The sequence below is a fragment of the Catharus ustulatus genome, chromosome Z (genome assembly GCF_009819885.2).
Source record: "Catharus ustulatus isolate bCatUst1 chromosome Z, bCatUst1.pri.v2, whole genome shotgun sequence".
NCBI classification, from domain to species: domain Eukaryota; kingdom Metazoa; phylum Chordata; class Aves; order Passeriformes; family Turdidae; genus Catharus; species Catharus ustulatus.
The window spans coordinates 59,033,389-59,057,044 of NC_046262.2; the positions used below are offsets into that span (position 1 = coordinate 59,033,389).

The 23,656-nt window shown below is 40.2% G+C and overlaps 1 protein-coding gene across 1 annotated transcript; it reads right to left on the reverse strand.

Moving 5' to 3' along the window:
- Positions 1–23,629, reverse strand: SMC2 (structural maintenance of chromosomes 2). The gene is made up of 25 exons (XM_033084774.1): positions 23,549–23,629; positions 22,695–22,935; positions 21,658–21,807; positions 21,008–21,130; positions 20,092–20,130; positions 19,805–19,915; positions 19,568–19,612; positions 18,862–19,095; positions 18,066–18,215; positions 15,802–16,035; positions 14,818–14,977; positions 12,828–12,945; positions 12,021–12,159; positions 11,661–11,780; positions 11,144–11,348; positions 10,446–10,581; positions 9,354–9,478; positions 8,368–8,561; positions 7,903–8,046; positions 7,465–7,659; positions 6,709–6,909; positions 5,787–5,903; positions 4,356–4,516; positions 3,010–3,157; positions 1–640 (listed from the first exon to the last, which is right to left on the reverse strand). The coding sequence occupies exons 2-25, from the start codon at positions 22,860–22,862 to the stop codon at positions 431–433; spliced, it is 3,627 nt and encodes a 1,208-aa protein (XP_032940665.1). The 5' UTR covers positions 22,863–22,935; positions 23,549–23,629; the 3' UTR covers positions 1–430.
- Positions 23,630–23,656: the final 27 nt, after the last annotated feature.

A 23,656-nucleotide genomic window follows, 5' to 3' on the forward strand; every position in this document is an offset into this window, starting at 1 on the left:
AGTTAGTTGCTGATGATTGCTTTGCTTCTTAACAAACAATTACATACTAACAAAAATTGGTATGACACTTTTCTTTCGAATTTGACAACAGGCAAGGAAGACTGTTACTACACTTTGCTACAGGTCTTCTGAATGCTGTAGAACACTGGTAGTTGAATCAGTTTTTCCTCATCTAAAGGCTTTAAGTTTATGAAGCTACTGCTTATATACAGTTATTTGTAAATGTTACAGAGGAATGACAGGAATTGCTGCGCACCGTAAGGATTAAATTGTTTAAAATTAAAATTGCTCTATTAAGCAAATTTTAATAAGATTTAATTTAAAAAAGATGATTTCCCATGAATATCAATGCCTAATAAAATACAGATAAAAACTAATATAAAAGACATTTTAGCACATTAAGAAGAACTTTAAAAGCAACAGGGAACACTTAACATGCAAGACTGCAGTCCAACTCTACAGGTCCTGTTACTGTCTTCAGTATTTTATGCATTTTCTCAGGTTTTTTGCAGGCAGACTCTTTTTTTCTGTTTTGATTTTGACTGTATCTTGCAACAGTGGATATACCATCCACAAATCTGGTCTTGTAGAGGACATTGGCATTGTTGAACATTCCATCCTTCAAGGACACCACAATAAACTAAAACAAACCAGAAACACTTAAAATAAATGTTGCTATCCAAACAACACTAGAAAAGGCTTCCAAAGAGAGGACCCCTTTTCCTTCATTTGGCGAATACCTCAGTAATACTCTTAAAAAAATTACAGTAATTTCACGACTATAAGGCGCACCCTTTTGACTAAAATTTTCCCTCAAACCCGGAAGTGCGCCTTATAGTCCGGTGCGCCTTATCTGATGTACAAAGCGGCGAAATTTGCCAAACCGGAAGTGTGAGCTGAGAGCCGTGGGGGGAGCCGGAAGTGCCACAGCAGCCGGCTAGGGGCGGGCCCGGAGGCCTGCGACACTGCCCCTGCCGGGTGGAGGCGGGCCAGGGGGCCCGAGGCACCGCCCCTCTCCGGTCCAGGCAGTCCTGGGGCCCCATGGCTGCCGGGTGAATGTGGGCTAGGGAGGCTGCGGCACCCGCCCTCCCGGGTCCAGGCAGTCCTGGGAGCCCATGGCTGCCGGGTGAATGTGGGCTAGGGGGGCCGCGGCACCCCCCTTCCCGGGTGGAAGCAGTCCCAGGAGCCCATGGCTGCCGGGTGAATGTGGGCAAGGGGGGCCGCGGCACCAGCCTTCCCGGGTCCAGGCAGTCCCGGGAGCCCACGGCTGCCGGGTGAATGTGGGCAAGGGGGACCGCGGCACCCCCCTTCCCAGGTGGAAGTAGTCCCGGGAGCCCACGGCTGCCAGATGAAGGTGGGCTAGGGGCCCCGCGGCACCCCTGCTCCTGGGTCCAGGCAGTCCCGGGGAGCCATGGCTGCCGCGTGAATGTGGGCTAGGGGGGCCGCGGTACCCCCGCTCCTGGGTCCAGGCATTCCCGGGGAGCCATGGCTGCCGCGTGAATGTGGGCTAGGGGGGCCACGGCACCCCCCTTCCCAGGTGGAAGCAGTCCCGGGAGCCCATGGCTGCCGGATGAAGGCAGGCTAGGGGCCCCGCGGCACCCCCGCTCCTGGGTCCAGGCAGTCCCGGGGAGCCATGGCTGCCGCGTGAATGCGGGCTAGGGGGGCTGGCAGCAACCCCGCTCCTGGGTCCAGGCAGTCCCGGGGAGCCATGGCTGCCGCGTGAATGCGGGCTAGGAGGGCCGCAGCAACCCCGCTCCCGGGGAGCCATGGTTGCCGCGTGAATGTGGGCTAGGGGGGCCACGGCAACCCCGCTCCTCAGTCCAGGCAGCCCCGGGAGCCCACGGCTGCCGGATGAAGGCAGGCTAGGGGGGCCGGCAGCAACCCCACTCCTGGGTCCAGGCAGTCCCGGGGAGCCATGGCTGCCGTGTGAATGTGGGCTAGGGGGGCCGCGGCACCCCCCTTCCCAGGTGGAAGCAGTCCCGGGGGCCCATGGCTGCCGGGTCCAGGGTGGCTCGGTGGCTCGCGGCACCGCCCCTACCGGGTGGAGGCGGGCCCGGGGGCCAATGGCTGCCGGGTTGAGGCGGGGCCTCGGCCAGCAACCCCACGGGGTGAGCTGGGGGCGGGGCCTCACTGCAAAAAAAAAGTGCGCCTTATAGACCGGTGCGCCTTATCTGATCTACAAAGTTGCGAATTTTGCCGAATCCGGGGGGTGCGCCTTATAGTCCGGTGCACCTTATAGTTGTGAAATTACTGTATCTAAAACTAACCAAGGCCCAATGGAATGTACTATACATGTCAAGGTACACTTCTGCAGCTAATGCCACTTCTGTCCATATCCCAGCACCTGGCCTGGGATACAGTCCACAGTACAGGATGGCTGTTCAAGGTGGAAGAGAACGCAGAAAAAAACTGTGCCACTAGTTATGAAAGAATGTAGGATCTTACCTAGTCAAAAGATACTACTACAATTATTTTGCAATACTGTTTCTGAATGTTCCCCTCCTCATTCTCACATTATTGAATGGTCAAGTCCTTACATCAGAGACAGGTACTGCCTTTTTTTCATGTACAGGTCACAATGATAGAGAGATCCTTTCCAGTAGTGCCTGACTTATTTCAATAAGATCAACATGAAATATCTTTAACCTTAAGTTAAAGAGCTCTAGGAAAAAAGAATTCAGGATGTTGTCATGCCTGACATTGAACATATCACAGATGGTCCTCCCTATTGCTCTGTTTTAACCACCACTGCTACAACATTCAAGTTTTTCCATTGCCATGTCAGTCCAGCTTTCAGCTGAAACAGCTCAGAAATAGAACAAACATCCCTAGAACAAAAGAGGTAAACAGCCCAGAGTCCTCAGCGCCAGACTGCCTTTGGAAATAATGGATGGACCTTCCAGCAATCTGGAAGGTGTCCCTGCCCGTGGCAGGGGATTGACCTAGATGATCTTTAAGGCCCCTTCCAACCCAAACCATTCTATTACGAGAAAAATTTCAAGATCATACCTGGGAGTGTCTGAAATGAGTTTGAAGCATCTGCCCAATATTCTGTGTATGAGAGAGATCAAGGGCTGCATCCACTTCATCCAAGATGTAAACTGGGGCAGGCCTGAAGAGGAGCATGGCTAATATCAAGGATAAGGCCACCAATGATCTAGTATGGAGACAAGAAAATTATGTTTTACTCTCATCTGAAAGGCTTCTGAAAACAATTATTGAAAGGCAATGAAGGAGATAAAGGGTCTGGATTGCAAGTCTGATGAGGAGCAGGTGCTGGTGTTGTTTAGCCAGGAGAGAAGGGGGGCCCAGGAGGGACCTTCTTGTTCTCTGCAGCTGCCAGGAAGGAGAGCATAGCCAGGTGGGGGTTGTCCTCTTCTCCCAGGTAACAAGAGACAGGCGAAGAAGAAATGGTCTCAAGTTACACGAGGGTAGGTTTAGATTGGATACTAGGAAAAATTTCTTCACTGAAATGGTTATCAAGCATTGGAATGGGTTGCCCACAGAAGTGGTTGAGTCAGCACTCATGGACAGAGTTAGAAGACATGTAGATGTGGAGCTTAGTGACATGGTTTAATGGTGGACCTGACAGTTAAGCTAATGGCTGGACTTAATGATCTTAGGAGAGTTCTTCCAGCCTAAATGATTCCATGATTCTAAAATGCTCCCTCAAAAGCATATTACTACTATGATTCTGAAGATAGGGAATGAGTTTTCCCATTTCTGACAGAAACAGCAAATATTACTACTTCTTATTGAAAGATCACATTAGTTGGGCAATGATAGTTAAAATTCTGCTATTGTGTGTTCTATTTCCAATTATGAGTTTTGCAATGAGTTTTTCCATGTCTGGCTCTTCAAGTATTCTGTCCTTATAAAGTTCTGTATCTCTGTCTCACCTCTTCCCAAATTCTGTTTCTGCTTTTCAGTTTAAGATTTTTTTCCTGAGCAGTTGCAAAGAAGCACATACCCTACACAGCCGACATAGACACTGGAGAAGAAAACTGCTGCCATGACACTACTTGTATACCAGGGAAATACATGCCTATATAGATTTTTGTGGTTACAATTCAAGGAGATGAGCATTTAATTCAACATACATCAGTATTACCTAGAGTTAAAAGTGGGGTTTTTTTTGCCACTTTTGTGTGACAAGAGTAAAATCTTGTTTGTTATCTTATACTAAGTAAGTCAGAATGTATTAATAGTGCTTCCAATATTGAGTCCATTTGGAAGGAAGCAGAGTCCCTGACTTGACAAGGAAAAGATTAATTTTTTTGCTTCTCAGAACTTTATTTAGCTAGACTTATCAATTACCTACACAATGACAATGGAAAACAAATTAATTCACCAACCTTTGTCCTCCACTTAGTTCTGTTAAGTTTTCCTTCCAGGTTTTTCCTAAGGCAACTCTGAACTCCATACCAACAAAGACATTGTGATTTTTAGAGGCTGCTAGCATAGCTCTGGCTCCAGGCAGGAGTGTTGAGAAAATGGAACCAAAGTCTTCATTCACCTAGAAGTCAGACCACAAAAGATATGAACATGCTTTTGACCAAGAGCACATAAGAATGAAAAGCTTAGTGGTGAGCAGCACAACACTCAGGACATCTTTCCCAGTTCAAAATGTTGACTTCTGGTGTCACATACACAACAGTGAGAAAACAATAGCTTTTATTTTTTCTGTACTGAAGAGAGAAGCAACACCAAAGGATATATGACACCTCGTACTAAGCATTTTAGAAGGATCCAATGAAAGATGTATTGGAAGGCTTCTTTATGCCATCAGCCAGGGAAACGGTTATGCCCTAACTCAGACTTATTAACTGGCAAATTGCAATTTCTTCCAATTAATGGACTACTAAAAGTACAATCACCATATAAGAGATACATGCTGGCATCTTCCCCACTTTTTTTCTTCCCAGGTTTACTTAAGCAGTGTCCTGGTATGGGATGGAATTAAATTTTGTAAATGCAGATTAAGATTTCCTAGGTTTAGGAATTTATCTGAAAACACGCTTAATTCCACCATGTGATACTTTTCCATTACAGCTCACTAATTTCTGCCAAACACGATTTTTACAATGAGAAGGTGCCATTTTGTCAGTGATATCCTAAGTACAGGCAGGATAATTAATAATTAAACAGATACTTCATCTACATGCAATTTAATCTTGGTTAAAACCAATTTTCTCAAAGGCCAAAAAGCAAAAGTTTTGCTGTACAGAAGAAAAGAAAGTGTCAAAAGATTTCCATCTAGAAAGGGACAGTTTTGTACTTCTGTTATAATTCATTATACGACAGACCTGGTAAAAAGGCAGAGTATCTAGGTAACCAAGACATGAATCAGACATTGCTCTATCCCAATATTATGTATATTGACAGTAGCAGGAGCAGTACCCCAGGTCCACAGCCTGCACTGCAAAGCACAACATAGAACCAGAAAATTTTAACTCTGGTAAAATACTGCTTTAAGAAAAGAAAAGAAACCCCAAAAATAAAACCCGATTGTATTTCAATGTGCCTTAGTCTTCGTGAAATTTTTGTGGGTACTAAAAGGGAATGAGAAGGTAGTTTTGCAAGTTTAACTGGACTTGTACAACTCTCAGAGAATTCATGTCTTATTCTCAAAAGTAGGAATAAACAGGAAAAAATAAAGTGGTTATTTTTAAATACAGGTCAGGGATATTAGTTCTAAAACCAGACTTCTTTTCCCAAGGAAATATGTAATCTAAGATAAATCCGATCCTCTACTAAATCATGAAGATAAATTTCAAGTGTCATACCTTTTTCCAAGCAATTTCTAGAGCTTGTTTTTTCTTCCGGTCAAGCTCTTCAATAACTGCAAGAATTTTTAACTTGTCGTTCTCTACAATTCTTTTTTTCTTCATTAAGTCATTGTACTGGTGCAACGAGAAGAAAAGATTTATTTCAATGAACTTTGTGCTCAAATGCATTTTGTGCTAACCTTACAGCCTCACTGTATCATTGTGTAGCTATGAAACAGTCATTGACCACAAGATTAAAATCTACTACATTCATTTAGCTGCATGTGGGGTGTAAATTTGGGATTATTTGCAAATTAAAGCATCAGAATTTTCAACAATCAGCAAAGGGGAAAGACAATGTTGCTCTGAAAGTTGCACTTCTCAGTTAATAACGTTTCATTTGCTTTTCCGTAGAAGAAAGGACATTTCTGGAGGCTGATAGGAGGAAAGAGTACTAGAAAAGTTGAAGGATAAAATCAGTGGGCAGTTTTCAGACAAACTGGAATAGCCTGAAGATACAGATTAATTTAAGACAACCTTGCTATACCATCAAGTTTATCATGCTTGAAGATGAATATTGTTTTGGTCTGCAATTTTTAACACAGTATATAGTTCTTAGACACTCTAATGGATGCCACAAAGCTTGCTAATGCTTCAACTCAGGATGAACTGGCGTAGAAAGGAATAAAATAGTATTTTTTCACCACCCAAAGTCAAGACTGTGAGTAACCTAAAAACCTGGTGTGCTAATGAACAGTTCAAAGATGTAAATTAGTATGAAGGAATCAGCAAAAGGTTTCCTGCTATCTCATGAAGGTTTAGCTTTATTTTTGGTGTATTGAGAAACAGAGCACGTGAAAACATAAAGCTACATTATATATCTATATATATTGTATATAAGCCTGCCCAGTCTTTATATATTAAAGCACAGAATGTTTACCCTTTCCTCTGCATCAGAAAGCATGTTTATAGCTCTCGTGTTCACATTCCTTCCCAAATTCTTTTTATGTTCCTGCAACTTCTGTAGCTTCTGAGTTGCGTCTTCAGGGTTGATACTTTTGAAATCATAGGCTGTGTTTGGCTGGCCAAAGAGTGACTTGTCTGATGCTATCCACTTGTATTCTTTCAGCATTTTGGCCACCTGTAAACAAAAAGATATGCTGAGGCTTTTTTCTCACACTTCTCAAATGTGAACTAAAAATTAAAACAAACAAACAAAAAACCACAAAAAACAAAACGAAACAAAACCCCTCCATCTACATTCTGAAATTACTCTAACACATTAGTTCTTCTACCCCAATGCAGCACAGGTACAATGCTTTGTGTGATTTCCTTCATTGTGGACAAACCAAGAACTGAAGGCAACTTTTATGTATATCTTACTTACTTGAAGCACTTTTTTTCTACATCTGAACCATACCAATGACACTATACCATAGAATTACCTTCTTTAATTAGTTATCTAATTTTTCCACACATTCAGAATGTTCTTACTGATCACTTTCTCACCGTGATCTATCCTCTGTTACTCCATACAGATAAGCTTCTGTATAATGTACAATTTCTACTCCCTCTTCCTCAGATAAAACTTTGCACATTGAGAGATGAAAATATGACAGCCATTTCCTGTGCATGGGGTAAGGGAAATAACCATTCTTGGTCACAAGATCTGAAGAAAAGCACAATTTTTAAATACCTCGGCAGCAGCATCAGCAGCCTCTTGTTGACATTTGGTGATGCTGTGCTCTAATTCTTTAACCTTAAGCTGTAATTCGTTATTTTGTTCTCTGTATTTTAGCATCTCTGCAGATTTTTCTTTGATTTCATTATCATGTAATGCAATTACTTCCTTTTGCTTGGCAAGCTCCTTCTGTGCTCTCTCTACAGATTCCTGAAAAAGCAAATCAGCAGACATTTATTTGCCTCTTTTAAAGGTGGCCTTAAAGCCTTATTAGAACTGACACAGTAGAGAAAAAATTGATGTGAAAGTGAAGCAAAAAGCATAACTACCTAGGCTGACTGAGCATGGTAAGCAAGTCTACAGAAAAATATATACATTATAATGCGAGGTTCAGAGGATCACACAGAGTAACATCAAAATAGACAACAAAACACAGTATTTATTCACTTTTACCTGTGTCTTAGCCACTTCAGCCACCATAACATCAATTTGATCCTGGTAGGATTTGATTGCTTCCTCTGCAGCTGTTATCTGTTGTTTATAGGAGGCCTGCTCTTGTTTCAGCTCTTCAAGTTCCAGAACTAAAGCTTTGACTTCCTAGAGAGATGTTTTCCAATTTATTAGTTATACTTTAATGGAAAGAGCTAAGATTTAGTTTGATGGAAAAAATTAAGATTCAGTTTGATGTAGTAAATGCTGCAGAAGATTAACAGCACCCATTCTTGAGCAAGAGTGCAATCTCACAAAAGCAAAGAAAGAAAAAGACAAAAAACATCAGTCTGTGACTATGTAAGTCACTATACAGTAATATATTAAGTCTCAAAACTGACAACATGAAAACCTCAGGAGAATCAAACTTTCTCATTTTTTGTGGCCACTTTTAACATTGAGAGAACTATCAACAGAGTGAAGTTTTACCTGCTGCATGTCTTTTATTTTTTTGCTTGAAGTGTCTGCCTTTTTCTTGGCATTGTCTAGGTTCTGCTCCGCATTTTTTCGTTCTTTTAGAGACTCTGCTTCTGCATTTTTAATTTTATTCTCTAATTCCTTGTATTTTTTTTCTGCTTTCTTTTTGCTCTCTTCAGTATTTCTTAATGTCTCTTCACAATCCGCTGAATCAAGAAGTAGAGCACTGAGATTAAGCACTGTTCTCATCTTTAGATTTACATCCTAAACACCAACTGAAAAAAATCTTTGCTCCAACAGGAAAAAGTGGTTGAACACTGCCTAGCTGCTGAAGTCAATGATTACTCTAAGACATGTGCTGTTGCTATCAGTTATTGGGGACCAAACAGCCATTATGAAAAGACAATCTTTTTTTTAAAAGAGGAATGAGTATGCCAAGTATCAGAATCAATAATTAATTAGATGTCTACCTAACAAGATACCACCTCATCCCTAGAATACTATGTCTAGATATGTATCACTTCTGTCCAATTTTTATACATTTTGCTTGTTGCTGGATTTTGTGTGTTTTTGTCTTTCCTTAGCTGTATGAAACATATTTCTTTCCAATGCTTTCTTGTTAAGCAAACTGTATTACTAACCTTAAGTATCTACAGAAACAGATGCCTTGAAAAAAGCAAAGATTTCTCAAATATGGGATTAAATAAATTTTTAAACTTCCCTGCAAAGATGTATTTTCCTTTCTTACAAAGTATATTAAAAACATTCAATATGAGTATAACCTTTACTGTAAGAGAATGACTACCTTTAAGTGAATCACCTCTATGCAAGAACATTGTGATTCTGTGTTTGTTACATGTTCCAAAATATAAAGCTAGTATTTTTAAAGTGAAAAGTACTTCTTTCTTAAATAAAGATTCTGTTACTCAAACAACCAGATATCCATCTCATTCTCAGTAATTAATTTGCAGTTAAAAGAGTAAGAACACATTTATCACCAATGGTTTTCCTCAGGGCAAGCAGTTCTTCCTCTTGTTTGTGGTAAGCACTTTGACAAAGCTTCTTTTGCAACAGCTCTGCTTCTTCAGACTTCATCTCCCACTGCTGCTTCAGTTGCTGGTACCTTTGGAGACAGTAGTGACACACACTGCTATATGGAAGGGTACTCACTTTCAAAGCTGAAGTAAGTGGATGAATATCTATATTCCATTTCTCATGTGAGATACAGTGATGACAGTAGGGCAAACAAGTTTAGAAGAATGAAAACCCGATATAATTGCTTTAATAATGATTGTGAGGTATGTAGACGTGTAAGTTATTATAAATGTAGCTCCTACTACTTAGCCTTGATCTGATGTACTAAAACAAATGCAACTCATGGAATTTGGCACTTTTTCCCCAGCTGGCAGCATAACAGATGTTAGACTGAAGAATTAAAGAAAAGATCTAAAAGCAAAAGTTCTTTCCTCCTCTTAGCTATATTTCTGGAAGTCTACTGCAGCTCAAAGCAACTTGAAAAAATAAAACCAGCTGGTGGATAGTATGTTATGCAACACCACCTCCTTACGGCATTTTTTGCAGAACTGACTAAATATATTTTTCTATTTCATCTTTTAATATTTTATTCAGTAACTGAGTAGCTGAAAATCAAATATACTTAAAATTATTTAATTTAAATGTTTACAACAGTATCACTCATACTCCTTTTTAACATCTTTTTATTTTCGTACAAGAAAAATAAGACTGACCCCAAAATGGAATTCTGTACAGGTATTAAAAATATGTCTGTAACAGATCCATTCTTCAGTAGACTTCATGAAAATTCAACCAATTTCAATTAGACATCAATGCGTACCTTGTTTTTCTACTATTATCCAAAACAAAGAGTTTTTTGCATGTTTTCTTTAAAAACTGAATTTGCTTTTTGATTGCTGAGGTTACGAATTATATTGGGAGAAGGGGGAGGAAGGGAATTATTTTCTGCATATCACATTCTCAAAAGGCCTATGGCTTCCCAAAACAACTCATTATATTAAATTTACTCAGTCACATTAAAAGAAATTACACAGATTGTATAGTGCAATCCTTACTTTGCAGCAACTGTCTTCAAGCTTGCCAACTCACTCTCTACAGCTGCAAGTTCAGATTCTTTTTCCTTGAGTTCTATTTCAACAGCTTTCACTTCTTGAAGCTTAGACAATATTGGTACAGCCTGTGAAGGAGCACCTGTTCAATGAAAAATTTAAAAAAACAGGCTGATTGGAATTAGACCAGTGGATTCACCAGTGCTAATCGCAAATTCTAAACATTAATTATGAGGCAGGTTGATAATTTAATCTGCTGAGAAACAGATAAGGGAGCTAGGCTAAAGTTAGAGTTCTCAGAGGAGAAAGACTACCTCCTCTGTTACAGAACATAGTTCTGCAAGCTTTGAATACTATACGTGCACGTCTTATGCAAACAGTTAACTTTCCATAATTTATGAAATTATCGGAAACCAACGATTAGTTACTTCAAAAAGTGCTTGAACTCCAAGTACTTTTGCTTCCAAGAGGATTATACAGTCTAATAATATTTAAGTATTTAAAATCTGAATTACTTTATATGAAATTTGTAATTATTTTTTTCTTAAACTTATTATTTCAGCTCAAGACAACTTTAGCTGAAACAGATCATTCCCAGTAAGAATGAGTATAAATAAAAAGGCCACTGTTAATATGCAAGAGCTATAAACATATAAACAGACACACAATATTATTAGCATTATATGAATAGAAACAGCAATTGCCTCCGTGCAGAGTTCCTTGGGGATCAAACACCTCTCCATCAAGAGTAACACTTCTCGTCATTATCCTTTTGTCAAAAGTCACTTTCTTAGCATTATCCATGTTATTACAGACCAATGTCGTTCCAAAGACAAATTCCATTGCTTTTTGCAGTTCAGATTCGTATACAACTAGAGAAAGGGCTAAATTCAAGTTACCATGGCCAGCCTAGAAATCAAATGAAATGCAGTTAGTATGCCTTAAGTTATAAGAAGTTTCAAATTTGATTTATCTTTTGTTGATAATCACTCCTCCAAAAGTATCATTACATTTTAAAACTATTTCAATTACAAGTGGAATAATTAACACTCATTTAAACCTCAAAAAATTGAAAGGATACAAAGGAAAACAAAATCAATATATCCTCAAACCTTGCAGAAATTTGTGTTACAATAATCATTAAGAATCCCAAGTTTTTAGTACAGAAATAAAATGAAAATGGGAAGCAATATAATGTAAAGAGTATATTTATTTACATACCAAGCTTTGGGCCAACTGGACTGTGGTTTCTTGAACACACCTGGCTGAAATTTTGTTTAATGGAATGATGGTGTATCGATGCTTTAGTTCACCCTTTTCTAAAAGCTTTTTGCCAGTAACCTCAAATGAAAAATAGTTACAAAGCATACCTGAGTACACAAGCGATTTTGTAAAGTGAGACAATAGGGTATTGGAAGAACACGTTGCCACCAACTATGTAGACTTTCTTGACCCCATTAAAATAGGTACATGGGTCCAAATCCCTCCCAAGCATTCAGTAAGGAGGCACATGCTTGCTGGCCACAAACCATATGACCACATCTCAAAATTCAGAGTTCCAAAGTAACACAATAAACTTACTTCTGTGTCCACAACAATGTTATAGAGTTTCCCTCCGGCCACTGCTTCCAGGGCTTTGGCATTGCATAGGTCTTTCACAGTGAAAAGAGACACAACAGGGCCTTTCACATGGTTTGGGTTCCAATTTTTTTCTGGATGTCTTAAAAAAAATATAAATTAGGAGTATGAATCATGTTTGTTTTTCTCTCACGCATCTTTAAAAAAATTCTGTTTAAAATCCATGATGTTTATTGTTCTCTATTTTCTAAATTCTAAATTCTATCAGAAAAACAATTCCACGCAAAAAAGGGTTAAATAAATACTTCACAGGAAGAGATTTGAAATAAAGAATCAGTTACATATTCATGAAAAGAATGTAATTCCTGATTTATTTAGATGTTCTTTGAATTGATTTTTCCAATGAGTTCTGATACTACCATAGCTAAAGGAGTATGTTCATTCTATTACACAAAAAATTAAACTTGGGGACTGGAGCTGACCTCCAAAGAGCAAGTCTACTTGTGTCTACAGGCAAGAAACAATGATTACATTTTCCCAGTTTAGACCTTTGGATTCTATGGCTTTAGCTACTGAAGTTATGACTTGAAATGCCATCAGACCAAACTTTTAAATTCTAGTGGCTTTGGTAAGATTACAACATTTCCTAACTTTGCCCCTCACCTTCCCCTTTACTTTGCAGCACAGGTAAGACAGTCTTATTCACTGGCACTAAGAGGAAAGCAAGAGCTAAGACATTGGTATAATTATCTGGTAAAAGGGCCTCAAAAGCCCTCTCAAGCGTCTTTCAGGAGCACACTGGGATCTTACTTGTACATAAACTGCAGATGAGGAAATTTTGCCATTAAATTTTCACTGCGCTCTCTTAGCCGGCTGATATCAGAAACCAATGCCTTCTTTTTTGCTAGCAGGGCTTCTCCTTTCTCTTCTTCAGAGTTGAACACAAGCAGTAGACATACATCCAGAGCAGAGAAATCTATTAGCTTCAAAATTGGTATCCTACATTGTTTGTCATCATATATGTAGGGAAGACTTTCTAAAATTCTGTGTAAATTTTCAGATTTAAAAAAATGAATACCATCACGACAACAAACATGCAAATAAATGTTTAAAGTGTAATGTTCTTCTCTAAATGTTAATCTGGAATATCAGCTAACAGTTTTGAGTAGTGTCTGAAACAAATGTTACCTGGCATAAAAAATCAACTCTAAGAAGTATTTTAGGTACAGAAAACCATAAAGTAATAGTGGTGTTCATCTCTTTTTCCATCTAAATTTTAGCTGGAATTTAATTGTGCCATCAAACTTCAAAATGTTCTGCTTAAAGTTGATAAAATCAAATTATTTTAAGCTGCTTTCTCTGGAAGTTTAAGAACTTGCAGAGTTTAGATCAGAGAAATTTCTTTATGCATGAAAGCAGTGTACTTGATTTTTCATTTCTCTCCTGCATTGGGGCTGGGTGAGATGGAGCTAACACTTCCCACAGCAGCCCTCATAGTACTGCTCTTTATGTTTCTACTAAAAAGGCATAATGTAACAGTTTTGGCTACTGCTAAGCATGCTGGCATAGCACCAAGGTTGTCCCAGCAGTCCCTCTTCCAAAAGCCAGTGGCAACAAGCTGGGAGGGGACATAGACACGATATGGGGTCCAAGGGATATTCCATACTATTATGAAGTAGTGCTCATCAGAAAAAGCGAATAGAAAGGACAAGGGAAGGGAGCATCCATTATTAAGCCCTTTGTCTTCTAAAACGGCCTACCAAAACAGCATACTGAGGGTCCTGTTTCACAGGAAGTGGCTGAACATTGCCTCTTAATTCCTGATGGGAAGTAGAGCATAAATTCTTTTGTTTTCCACTGTTCCTGCATCCTTCAGCCAGCTCTAAGACAGAGCCGCCACTGGCCCAGGCCATCACTGCTGGCGGCGAAACCTCTGGGATAACATATATAGAAAGAGGGGAAAAAAGGCCTAACCTATCTGCAGTGGCTGGAAAGAGGAGCGACAATTATGTGAGAGGAACACCAAGGCCAGTGAAGTAGAGAGAGGAAGTGCTCCAAGCACTGGAATTAAGATTCTCCTGCAGCCTGTGGTGCAAACAATGAAGAAGTAGCTGTGCTCTGCATCAGAGACCATGGAGGTCCCCAGTGTAGCAGATATCCACCTGCAGCCTGTGGAAACCAGCACTGGAGCAGGGTTCTGTCAGAACCTGCACTCATGGACAGATGAGTCCATGATGGAGCAGGCTTGCTGGCAGGACGTGTGACCCCCTCAGGGGACCCACGCTGGAGTAGTCTGTTTCTGAGGGACTGCACCCCATGAGAAGGACACATGCTGGAGCAGTTTGTGAAGAACTGTAGGCCTTAAGAAGGACTCACACTGAAGAAGTTCAGGGAGAACAGCCTCCCTTGGGAAGAACCACATGGTGGAGCAGGGGAAGTGTGTGAGTCCTGCCCCTGAGGAAGGAGTGGCACAGATAACCTGTGAGGAAATGACTGCATTCCCTATCCCCCTGCACCACTCATGGAGAAGAGGTACAGAAAATCAGAAACTAAATAAACCCTGGGAGATTAAGTTAAATTGATCTTCCCAAGTCAAGTCTATTTCGCCCATGACAGCAATTGCCCTGTCCTTATCTCAACCCACGAGCTCTTGCAGTGTATCGTCCCCTCTCTCTAGTTGAGAAGGAGTGGGATAGAACAGTTTTGGTGAACACCTGGCATCGAGTCAGGATCAACCCATGACACTTCTATACTCCTTTGCAGATTGCCCCAAAATTATGCATCAGAAGCCTGTACGGACCTGAATAGTTCAGCTCCTTCATTTGTTTCTCTAGGGCTGTTTTCATTTGTTCAACAGCTTCAAATGCTTTTTGGTCCTTCTTGTAGCCTTCATCCATTTTTTTAACTTCAGCTTCTTTTGCCTTTAATTCTTTTTGTGCATAATTCAATTTCATTTGAGCCTATAAGGAGTAAGCAAATATGGAACTGGATGTTCAAAGACAATCTTGCAGTTGCAAATTGCACTATTCAAGCTGTCCATGTAACTTATAAAATTTTCCACTAGTTGCAGATATGACAAAAACCAGCCTTAGCTTTTGAAAATAATGGCACAGGTAATTTGGAAACAAAAACAGAGATCCTGTATTTAACTATGGTAATATATTAGAACATGGACAGAGTCTGAGAAGAAACAAAGTAAAATAAGGTGGGATGCAGCTGTCCTTGTTACTCTGCTGGGAAGAATTCCTCCTTAGGTGAGACAAGGGAAGTGAACTTTGGAAATTTAAACTCCACTATCACAACTACCGCAGCAGAGGTTTTCTATATTAAGTCAAAACAAGCATTGGTCTCTTTCAGTTGTGTGTTGAGCATACAATTTAACTAAGGAGAAAATAACTTCTTCTAAACTCCATTTCACAATTACAAGCATCTTTATTTTGATTCTATTAAAAATTGTAGAAATCTCTTTGTATATCATAAACAACAGTCCTAATTTTTTCCTATTCAATACTATTGATCATTTGAGTACCATGAATCCTACTTTATATCTCAAACGTCAGTTTCTAATACTTCATCGCCGCAATGCTACAGCATTTTTCTGTGCAAGGATATTTTGTTTAATTTTATCAAAAAGTTAGTTTGACGCATATACCAAAATGTAAAATAACTTGCATAGATATCCTGCACCTCTTCATTGATCTTTAAAGAATATGGAAATTGGTTTTCAGACAATTTTCAAAAGCATGAAGGCAAGCCTGAGACAGGCAGAGGGATTTTTTTTTACCTGTTTAGCCTCTGTTACTGCTTTGCTAATTTCATTTTTGCAGGTCATCATCTGTCCTGAAAGAGTAGCTTCTTCACCATCTTTGCTGCTGGACAGGCCAGCAGACACAGCATTAAAACGCTGTTGTGCTGCAGCTAAAGCATGTGCATCTTTTTCACTTTCTTCCAGTAAAGCATTTAGTTCCTTCTCTAGATTCTTTACTTCTTTCTCCTTTGACAATAATGTTTTCAAATCCTTCAGAAAAACAAAGAACAAAAATTTAAAAAAACAAACTAAGAGAGAACCTGAATTTATTACCTTGAAATTCATGTTGTTTAGGTGAGGACCAACAAGTACAGTAATTTCACGATTATAAGCCGCACAATTTTGACTAAAATTTTGGTCCGAACCCCAAGAGCGGCTAATATATTGATGAGGTTCAGAAATTTGCTAACCCGGAAGTGCAAGCCCGCACGGCCCTGAGCCGATCCAAGCCCTCACGGCCCCGGCAGGGGAAAAGTGGGGCCGATCTGAGCCTACACGGCCCTGAGCCGAGTCAGTAAACTCCGCGATCCCGCGATTCTGTTACTAAATGGCAACTTTGTGAAAAGTTGCATGCGGATCCTTGCCGTGAATGAAAGTGTGGCTTACAATCCGGTGCGGTTTATTTATGGAGGAAAAACGAAACGTTGCCGACACCCTGAACTGCGGTTTATAATCGTGAAATTACTGTAGTTTCATCAGCTACAAAGGGTCACTTCTATGACCCTTTGTCAGATTTTGTGATCTTGCAATACGTCTTTGCATATTTTCAAATGTGTTACTTGCCCCATGAGTGTACTGAGTATCTACAGAAAGATGAAATACAGGAAGTGGTAACAACAGCCCAAGAACTAGGAGAATTATCTCGCTCTTCCCAACATCTAAAAAATGATCCTTCTGCACAATAACAATTAATGGTCAAAAATATGCAAGGCAGAGACTTCTCATTTAATTTTAAGAGCAACATGTGTCCAGAGAGCATAACTGAAGTTACAGGAACCTCTGTTGAGGTTAAGAGAAAATTTGGAACCGTAAGGAGTTGTACTTTATTTGTATTTGCATCATGTCTGAGTGGGAACCTACTTCCTATGCTGTACAAATTAAACAACGCCCTTGTCTCTGCTTTCTTGATGCAATTCTTGCCAATCAGAGGATTCCTCATACCATAACAGGAAAGAAAAAACAGCTGTTCTCAGAAATTACTGTAACTTCACTACTATAAGGTGCACCCTTTTGACTAAAATTTAGCCCCGAATCCGGAAGCGTGCCTTATAGTCCGGTGCGCCTTATATAAAGTTGCGACATTTGCCACCCTGGAAGTGTGAGTTGTGAGCCGTGAGGGGAGCCAGTAGTGCCACGGCAGCCGGGTGGAGGCGGGCCCGGGGGCCTGCGGCACCGCCCCTGCCAGGTGGAGGTGGGCCCAGGGGCCTATGGCTGCCAGGTTGAGGCGGGGCCTCGGCCAGCAACCGAGTGGGGGGAGCTGGGGGCGAAGCCTCGCTGCAAAAAAAAAGTGCGGCCTATAGCCCAGTGCGTTTTATCTGATCTACAAAGTTGCAAATTTTGCCGACTCCTAGGGGGTGTGCCTTATAGTCCGGTGCACCTTATGGTTGTGAAATTACTGTAAATGACAGTAATTTCACAACTATAAAGTGCACTGGATTATAAGGTGCACTTATTTTTTGCAGCGAGGAGCCGCACAGCATGCAACAAAGTAATGAATTAGTAACGGAATCGCACGAGCGGGGTTTACTGGCAGGTGCTCAATTTGCAAATATTTTTCACAGATTGGCGTAGCCTTTAAACACAGCCCCTGGCCCCCTCCCTGTGTGTGGGGCCCGGCCCTCCCACCCACCCCTGGCCCCAGCTGGCGAGGCGCAGCTCAGGGCTGCAGCGGACTGCGGCAGCTCAGGGCTACTGTGGCACGGCCGCGGTTCGCACTTCCAGGTTGGCTTGGCGTGGCCGCGGCTTCTGTGGCCACCAGCTCCCTCTCTGCGAGCTCCTGCTGGCCGCAGCCACCCACTCCCATCCCCCCTTGCGATTCGGCACTCCCATGGCACTGCCCCCCCACTGTGGCTTGCACTTCCGGGCTGGCAAATTTCGCAACTTTATACATTATATAAGGCGCACCGGACTATAAGGCGCACTTTGGGTTTGGGCCAAAATTTTAGTCAAAAGGGTGCGCCTTGTAGTCGTGAAATTACTGTAATTTAATATGTAAGGAAAATTATATACAAATAACTTACCTTCTGCATGCGTGTTTCCAATTCATTGTACTTAACTTCTTCAGATTTTAAGTTTTGCTTCTTGAGATCAACAGCACTTTGTGCTTTTGTATTAACTCTTTGATTTTCTGAAAGAGCAGCTTCAAGTGCACGGAGTTTACCACCAACTTCCTACAATCAGTAATAAAGGAAATTTAATTTAGCCTCTGAAACCAAGGCAGTATTTGTAATATTTTGTCTTCTGTTCAGAGCTTTATGTAGAAGGAAATCTGACCAAGCAAGCTGTAGTCTCCAATACAAACAGGTCCAACTATCTCTTACCTCTTAAATCCAACTTAACTTGAAGGTACTATTGAAGACCTACATCACTCCATAAGATGGGACACTGTCCCTGTACAGAAGGTGGGTTTAGACACAAAATGGGCCATCCTGTATCTCGTCAAATTTACTGCCCCCAAAATTGAAGTCAATACTCATTACTGTCAAATAAAACCTTGCTTACTTTTCTTTAGAGACATCAACAAAAACAGAGAAAAGTCTCTGGCGAAACTTACCTTTGAATGCAGAGCTGGAACATGAGAAGAAACAGCTTTTATGCTTCAGTTATTTTTCATTTGCATTTCAGACAAAATAAACCCCTTTTAAAATGGATGTCTTCTAGACAAAACCAACAATGAACTGACAATAAACAATGCATAATCAAAGCAACATATCACAAGATAAAAATTGAAGGGTATATTATCTATAAAAATAGTTCTGGTGTCTTAAAATTCTTTGTATTCAGTATTCAGATGAGCACAAGTCTGTTTTCATTTACCTTATCCTTCTCCTTTTCCATCTCTGCGATATCTTCATTAAGTTGTTTTACCTTCTCTTGAATTTCAGCCCTTGATTCCTGCAACTTCTCTACATTAGACTGCATTTCGTTTAGCATATCAGTGGAGGATACCTTCATTTCTTCAGCCAGAACAAACTGATAAGCTACACAGAAGCGGTTTAAATGTTCTACCTCTCGCACTAATTTTTGGTATTCTAGATAGCATGCTCGCTCCTGAACAGACAAAACAAACAAACAAACAAACAAAAAAACAACCTCTAAAATTTGATGGAAAAACAATGTTACATAAGACTACTATAGAAATCTTTGAAGCACTCTAAACATTAGTATTTGTAAGTAAGAGGAAGATTCTTCATGTTATTCTCAGCTAAAAAAATATTCATATAATTGATTGCAAACCAAAAATATTGCTTGACTTAGTTTTTCAAGAACTAAGATACTTTTAAATCTATTTTTATCTAGCTCTCCTGTTTTCTTCCTTCTCCTCACATTTCTCTTTAGGATTTTCTGTAAGTCCAAAATATCACATTCTCTGTAAGGGAATGACAAAATTCTCTCTCTTACAAAACTCCACAGAGCTTGAAAATATGCTATCCTTCTAGCCAAAAAACTAGTTCAAGGTAGTTCAAAGTATTTTTTCAGTACTTGAAGGATCTACCTTACCACCCTTCTAATTTTTCCATACCTCTTTCAGTTTCTGTAAAGTTGGACTGATCTCCTCATTTAAGACCTGAAACACATAACAGAATATTTATATTTTGAGTTTACTGAACTCTGAACTTCAAACATGGGAACTTTAAGCATGGATATCTAGTTCCAGGCACAGAAATGAAATATTCTACAAGTCAAAGTCAACATTAAACTAGTTGTTCAGTTATCTGCAACAAACATAAAAGAAAGTATACTTTACAACACATAGTACCGTTTGAATGCTATGCAATTTGGATTCCTTCTTCTCTATGGTTTTCTGGACAGTTATTTTCTTGCACTCATACATCCTAGTACCAGCTGCTTCTTCAATCATGGCTAAAATCTAAAATAAAGCAATGAAAAAACTTTGATGTTTCTTCTTACACTAGATTGGTTCAATTAAGCTGAACACTCATCTCCCTTCCACCTTTTTGTTGTCCCCTTCCCAACATACAGCTTCTTATCATTCCAATCAGTTCAGTAACAATTCAGACAAAAAAACTCCCGCAGTTTTCCTACCTCTGGTGGCTTCATATTTAGAACTTTGGTAATTTGTCCCTGGTGACAGAAAGATAAAACAAGAACAGTGGTTGTGTACCATGCGGTAGTAAAGAGAAAAACCAAACCCCAAACTTCTGCTCACTTTTATACGTTTTAAGTTCAAGCACTTTTAAACACTTTTTTTACTACAATAATCTGGTTTACTCAATTGTTTTACTCTTCAAAATTCAAATAAGTCACTCTTCCAGGTAATACACTTGAAATGGCCCTTACATCATATCTCAGCCTCATCTCCCACAGTCTTGATTACATCTTACAGGAGTAATGCAAGTATTTTTCCTAGAGACTTACTGTTGCTAATGTTGAATAAGCTCTTAATCACAAATCACAAAGCAGCTCATATATAACAGGGAGAAAGAAAGTATGTACAAAACTGCCCCCACCCTTGCCACCCACTTGGGAAAGTTACATTTGAAACAATTAATCCTGCTCTGTTTTATTATTGCTTGTAAATATTTCAAGGATTTCAGTCCTCTGCAGTCTTCTCAATTTCTCAGCTTTCTTTTGACAATTGTGGCTTAAGAAGGTATATATCTCAACTTCACTCAAGATACTGTCTAACATAGAGCACAAATAATAGGAAATAAAATCTGCCACATAAAGAATATTTATAAAAGCAATACCTATCTGTTAAAGAGAAAAAAAAATAGAAAATCAAAATCAGAAGTTTGCTAACATGAAGGCCACATGTGAGGTTTTGTGCAACAAGATGTGTTTTAGGGTATGCACTGGAAATCTTAACTACTTAACTGACTTCTTTACTTTATAAGATGTCACTCTAATTAGGAGCTTTAGTGTTTTCCCACTATCCTCCCTGTCTTAAACTTAGTGCAAGTTCTATTCTTTCTGGATTTTATAAAGATGCACACAATACCTGCATAATGAGGAAGTGAGGATTATTGACATTAAGTCCAACAGAACAGAAGAGATCCTGCACACGACTGTTGGCAGCATTCACGCCATTGATGAGGTACTTACTTCTACCTCCAATAACAACCTGGACAACAAAGACAAAAAAACTGCTTGGTATTGTGAGAATATAAACTGTAATAAAGAATAAAAAATCCGAATGGATCACACGTTATATCTTTGCATACACATGTATGTGCATACTGTACAGAACATCAAACCAGAACTTGTTTGACGTTTAAAACATTTAACTAAAATATAAGATCAGTCACTGAGGACAATATTGTCAAAAAACTTTCCAAAACCTCTACTTTAAAAAACTAAACAATCAAAAAATTATCAAAAAACAAAACCCCAACATCTTCATCAGAACAAGAAAGGTTCCTTTGTTCTTGGAGACCAAATTTAACACACAGTTCAGATATTAAGAGGAAAGATACGAAAATGGAAATTTTAACTTGCTTTATGAACATTTCCAGCTAGTACACTGGATCTGCTCATGCAGTTGGTGTAACTAACTACAATGGAGAGGCAACATAGAAACCTTGCCTCTACTGCAGAAACATGGTAAAAATATATATAGCTTATGAAAAATTACAAATATTAAAGACTCACCTGCCTCGTCACAGTAATCTCATTACTAGCTTCAAATCCCAGTGGACTTTGACTCTTGTCTGAATTATCAAAGGTAATAGACACAGATGCCTTTGTCATTCCAGCTTGCCCATTCTTATAAACTAGATCTTGCAAATTGGAAGCTCGCACCTAAGTCCAGGGAACAGACAAATACTTTTTTGAAAGCAATTAACTTCACATTTTCATTGTACTACTGTAGGTTTTGGAGAAATTAATGAAAAAAAATTAAGATCTAGCTGCATATTTATGAGTTTATGTGAACTGACACATGGGAGCTGTAAGGTGCTATCATCATAAAACCATAACGAGTGTGTGCCAGTCTAGTTTCATTTATCCAGCTAACTTTCTGCATGAGGCCCCCAACAAACACTGAATACATCTGTAAAAAAAGCCAGCTGACAGTAAATTTAACAAGCATTTATTTTTCACAAAGCAGTTCAAAGGGAAATGATTCAGAAAGCGAAGTCTGCTGGCTTTGTCTACAACTGGGGAAGGTAGGGATGGGAAAGAATGGAAATTTTAAAATCACCTTCAGACAGAGATTAAAACTGATGTCAGAGCACGCAGTTTCTTATAATAAAGCAGATATATTATCTCTTAAACAGCAGGCATTGCATGAAAACCACTTTTAAATTGTTTTCTGATGAAACAGGTAGCCAGACTAAGACTCCATCCAGAACTGAAAACATTTCTTAGAAGTGAGTAAATTAGTACCTTTAGATGCAAAAGACCTTTGGCTTGAAGTTGTTAGCTTTTAAGTGGTTATTTTTAGTCTACTGTCCTAAGCCACATACTCGGTGTAACTGTTGTATGTGGATGAAGTTGTAACTCAACCTTAATGTAAAACTGAGCAACAATGACAGTGACCCAGATTTATGTAATGAAAAAGCCAAATAATGAAACTATTTCTTTGAAAGGAGCACCACTTCAAGTCTTCCGTGGGAGGTTACTCACTGGAGTAACATGAAAAGCTGCTGACGGACTAAAGACCTTTCTTAAATGTCCCATCTCTTTACCTGGGAGAGATTGCTGATTCCCAGCACGAAACAGATGGAGTCCAAGATATTCGACTTGCCGCTACCATTCAAGCCAGTAATGGCATTGAATAACGGGTCAAAGTCATTAATTTCCGTCCTCTGAGCATAGGATTTAAAACCTTCAAGAACAATTGACTTGATGTGCATCTTCGCAATGTTCCTAAGGGACCCGTTTAAGTATCCTCTGAGAGGCAGTAAGAAAGGTATCTGGATTATAATCCTATATATTTCAAAATAAAGAAAAAAGAACAACCAATTAATCATACTGCCAAACAACTAGACCTGAGTGAAAATGGAAAGAAGGCAAGCCTTTTACAACAAAAATGTTATGCGCTTATAAACGAAAAAAAACAAGTAGATCACAGATCCAGACTGTATCCCAACAATAACTAGTATTTCAGCATTTCTAAGCGACTTGCCTTTACACAAAGTTTATCGCGACACTTGGGTATAGACTCGCCGCAAAACCACTGTTTGTCGCAAAGATGGTAGCCACCGAAGGGGAAGGAAAAGCCCGGGCGTTTCGGAACACGCAGAGCATCCCTTTCCTGCTTGCGGAATTGCTGTACGTGCTCAGCCACGCCGCCCGCGAGCGGCAAATCCCAGGGAGCTACCTTCCCTGGTAAATTCCAGGGAAGCGGCAGCCTCGGCTCTAAGGCACCGCGAACAAGGAGCCAGCAGAGCCCCATCACCGGCCCTGCCGCCTTCACCGCGCTGCCCCCGGGACCCCGCCACTGATCCTGCTAGAGCGAGCCCTCCCTGCCCCTTCTGATGCCAATTCAGCCGCGGGCAACCCCGCTTCCCTCCCCGGTGCCGCTGCCTCGCTCACTCACCCCTGTCCAGAGCCGATCCCTGGTGCGGGTGCCGTCCGGAGCCGCTCGCCGACAGCAGCCACGATCAAATTTTGGCGCCGAGCGTCGCAGCCGTTAGTGGGAGGTGCC

Bases quoted from the DNA above. Each gene is read 5' to 3' on its own strand.
- SMC2 (XM_033084774.1), bottom strand. From the start codon at position 22,862: ATGCACATCAAGTCAATTGTTCTTGAAGGTTTTAAATCCTATGCTCAG. The intron at 12,160-12,827 runs GTAAGATCCCAG...ATTTTTTTTAAG, and splicing joins CATCTGCAGTTTATGTACAA to ACATCCAGAAAAAAATTGGA. The intron at 7,660-7,902 runs GTAAAAGTGAAT...TTGCTTTTTCAG, and splicing joins CTGAAGTGGCTAAGACACAG to GAATCTGTAGAGAGAGCACA.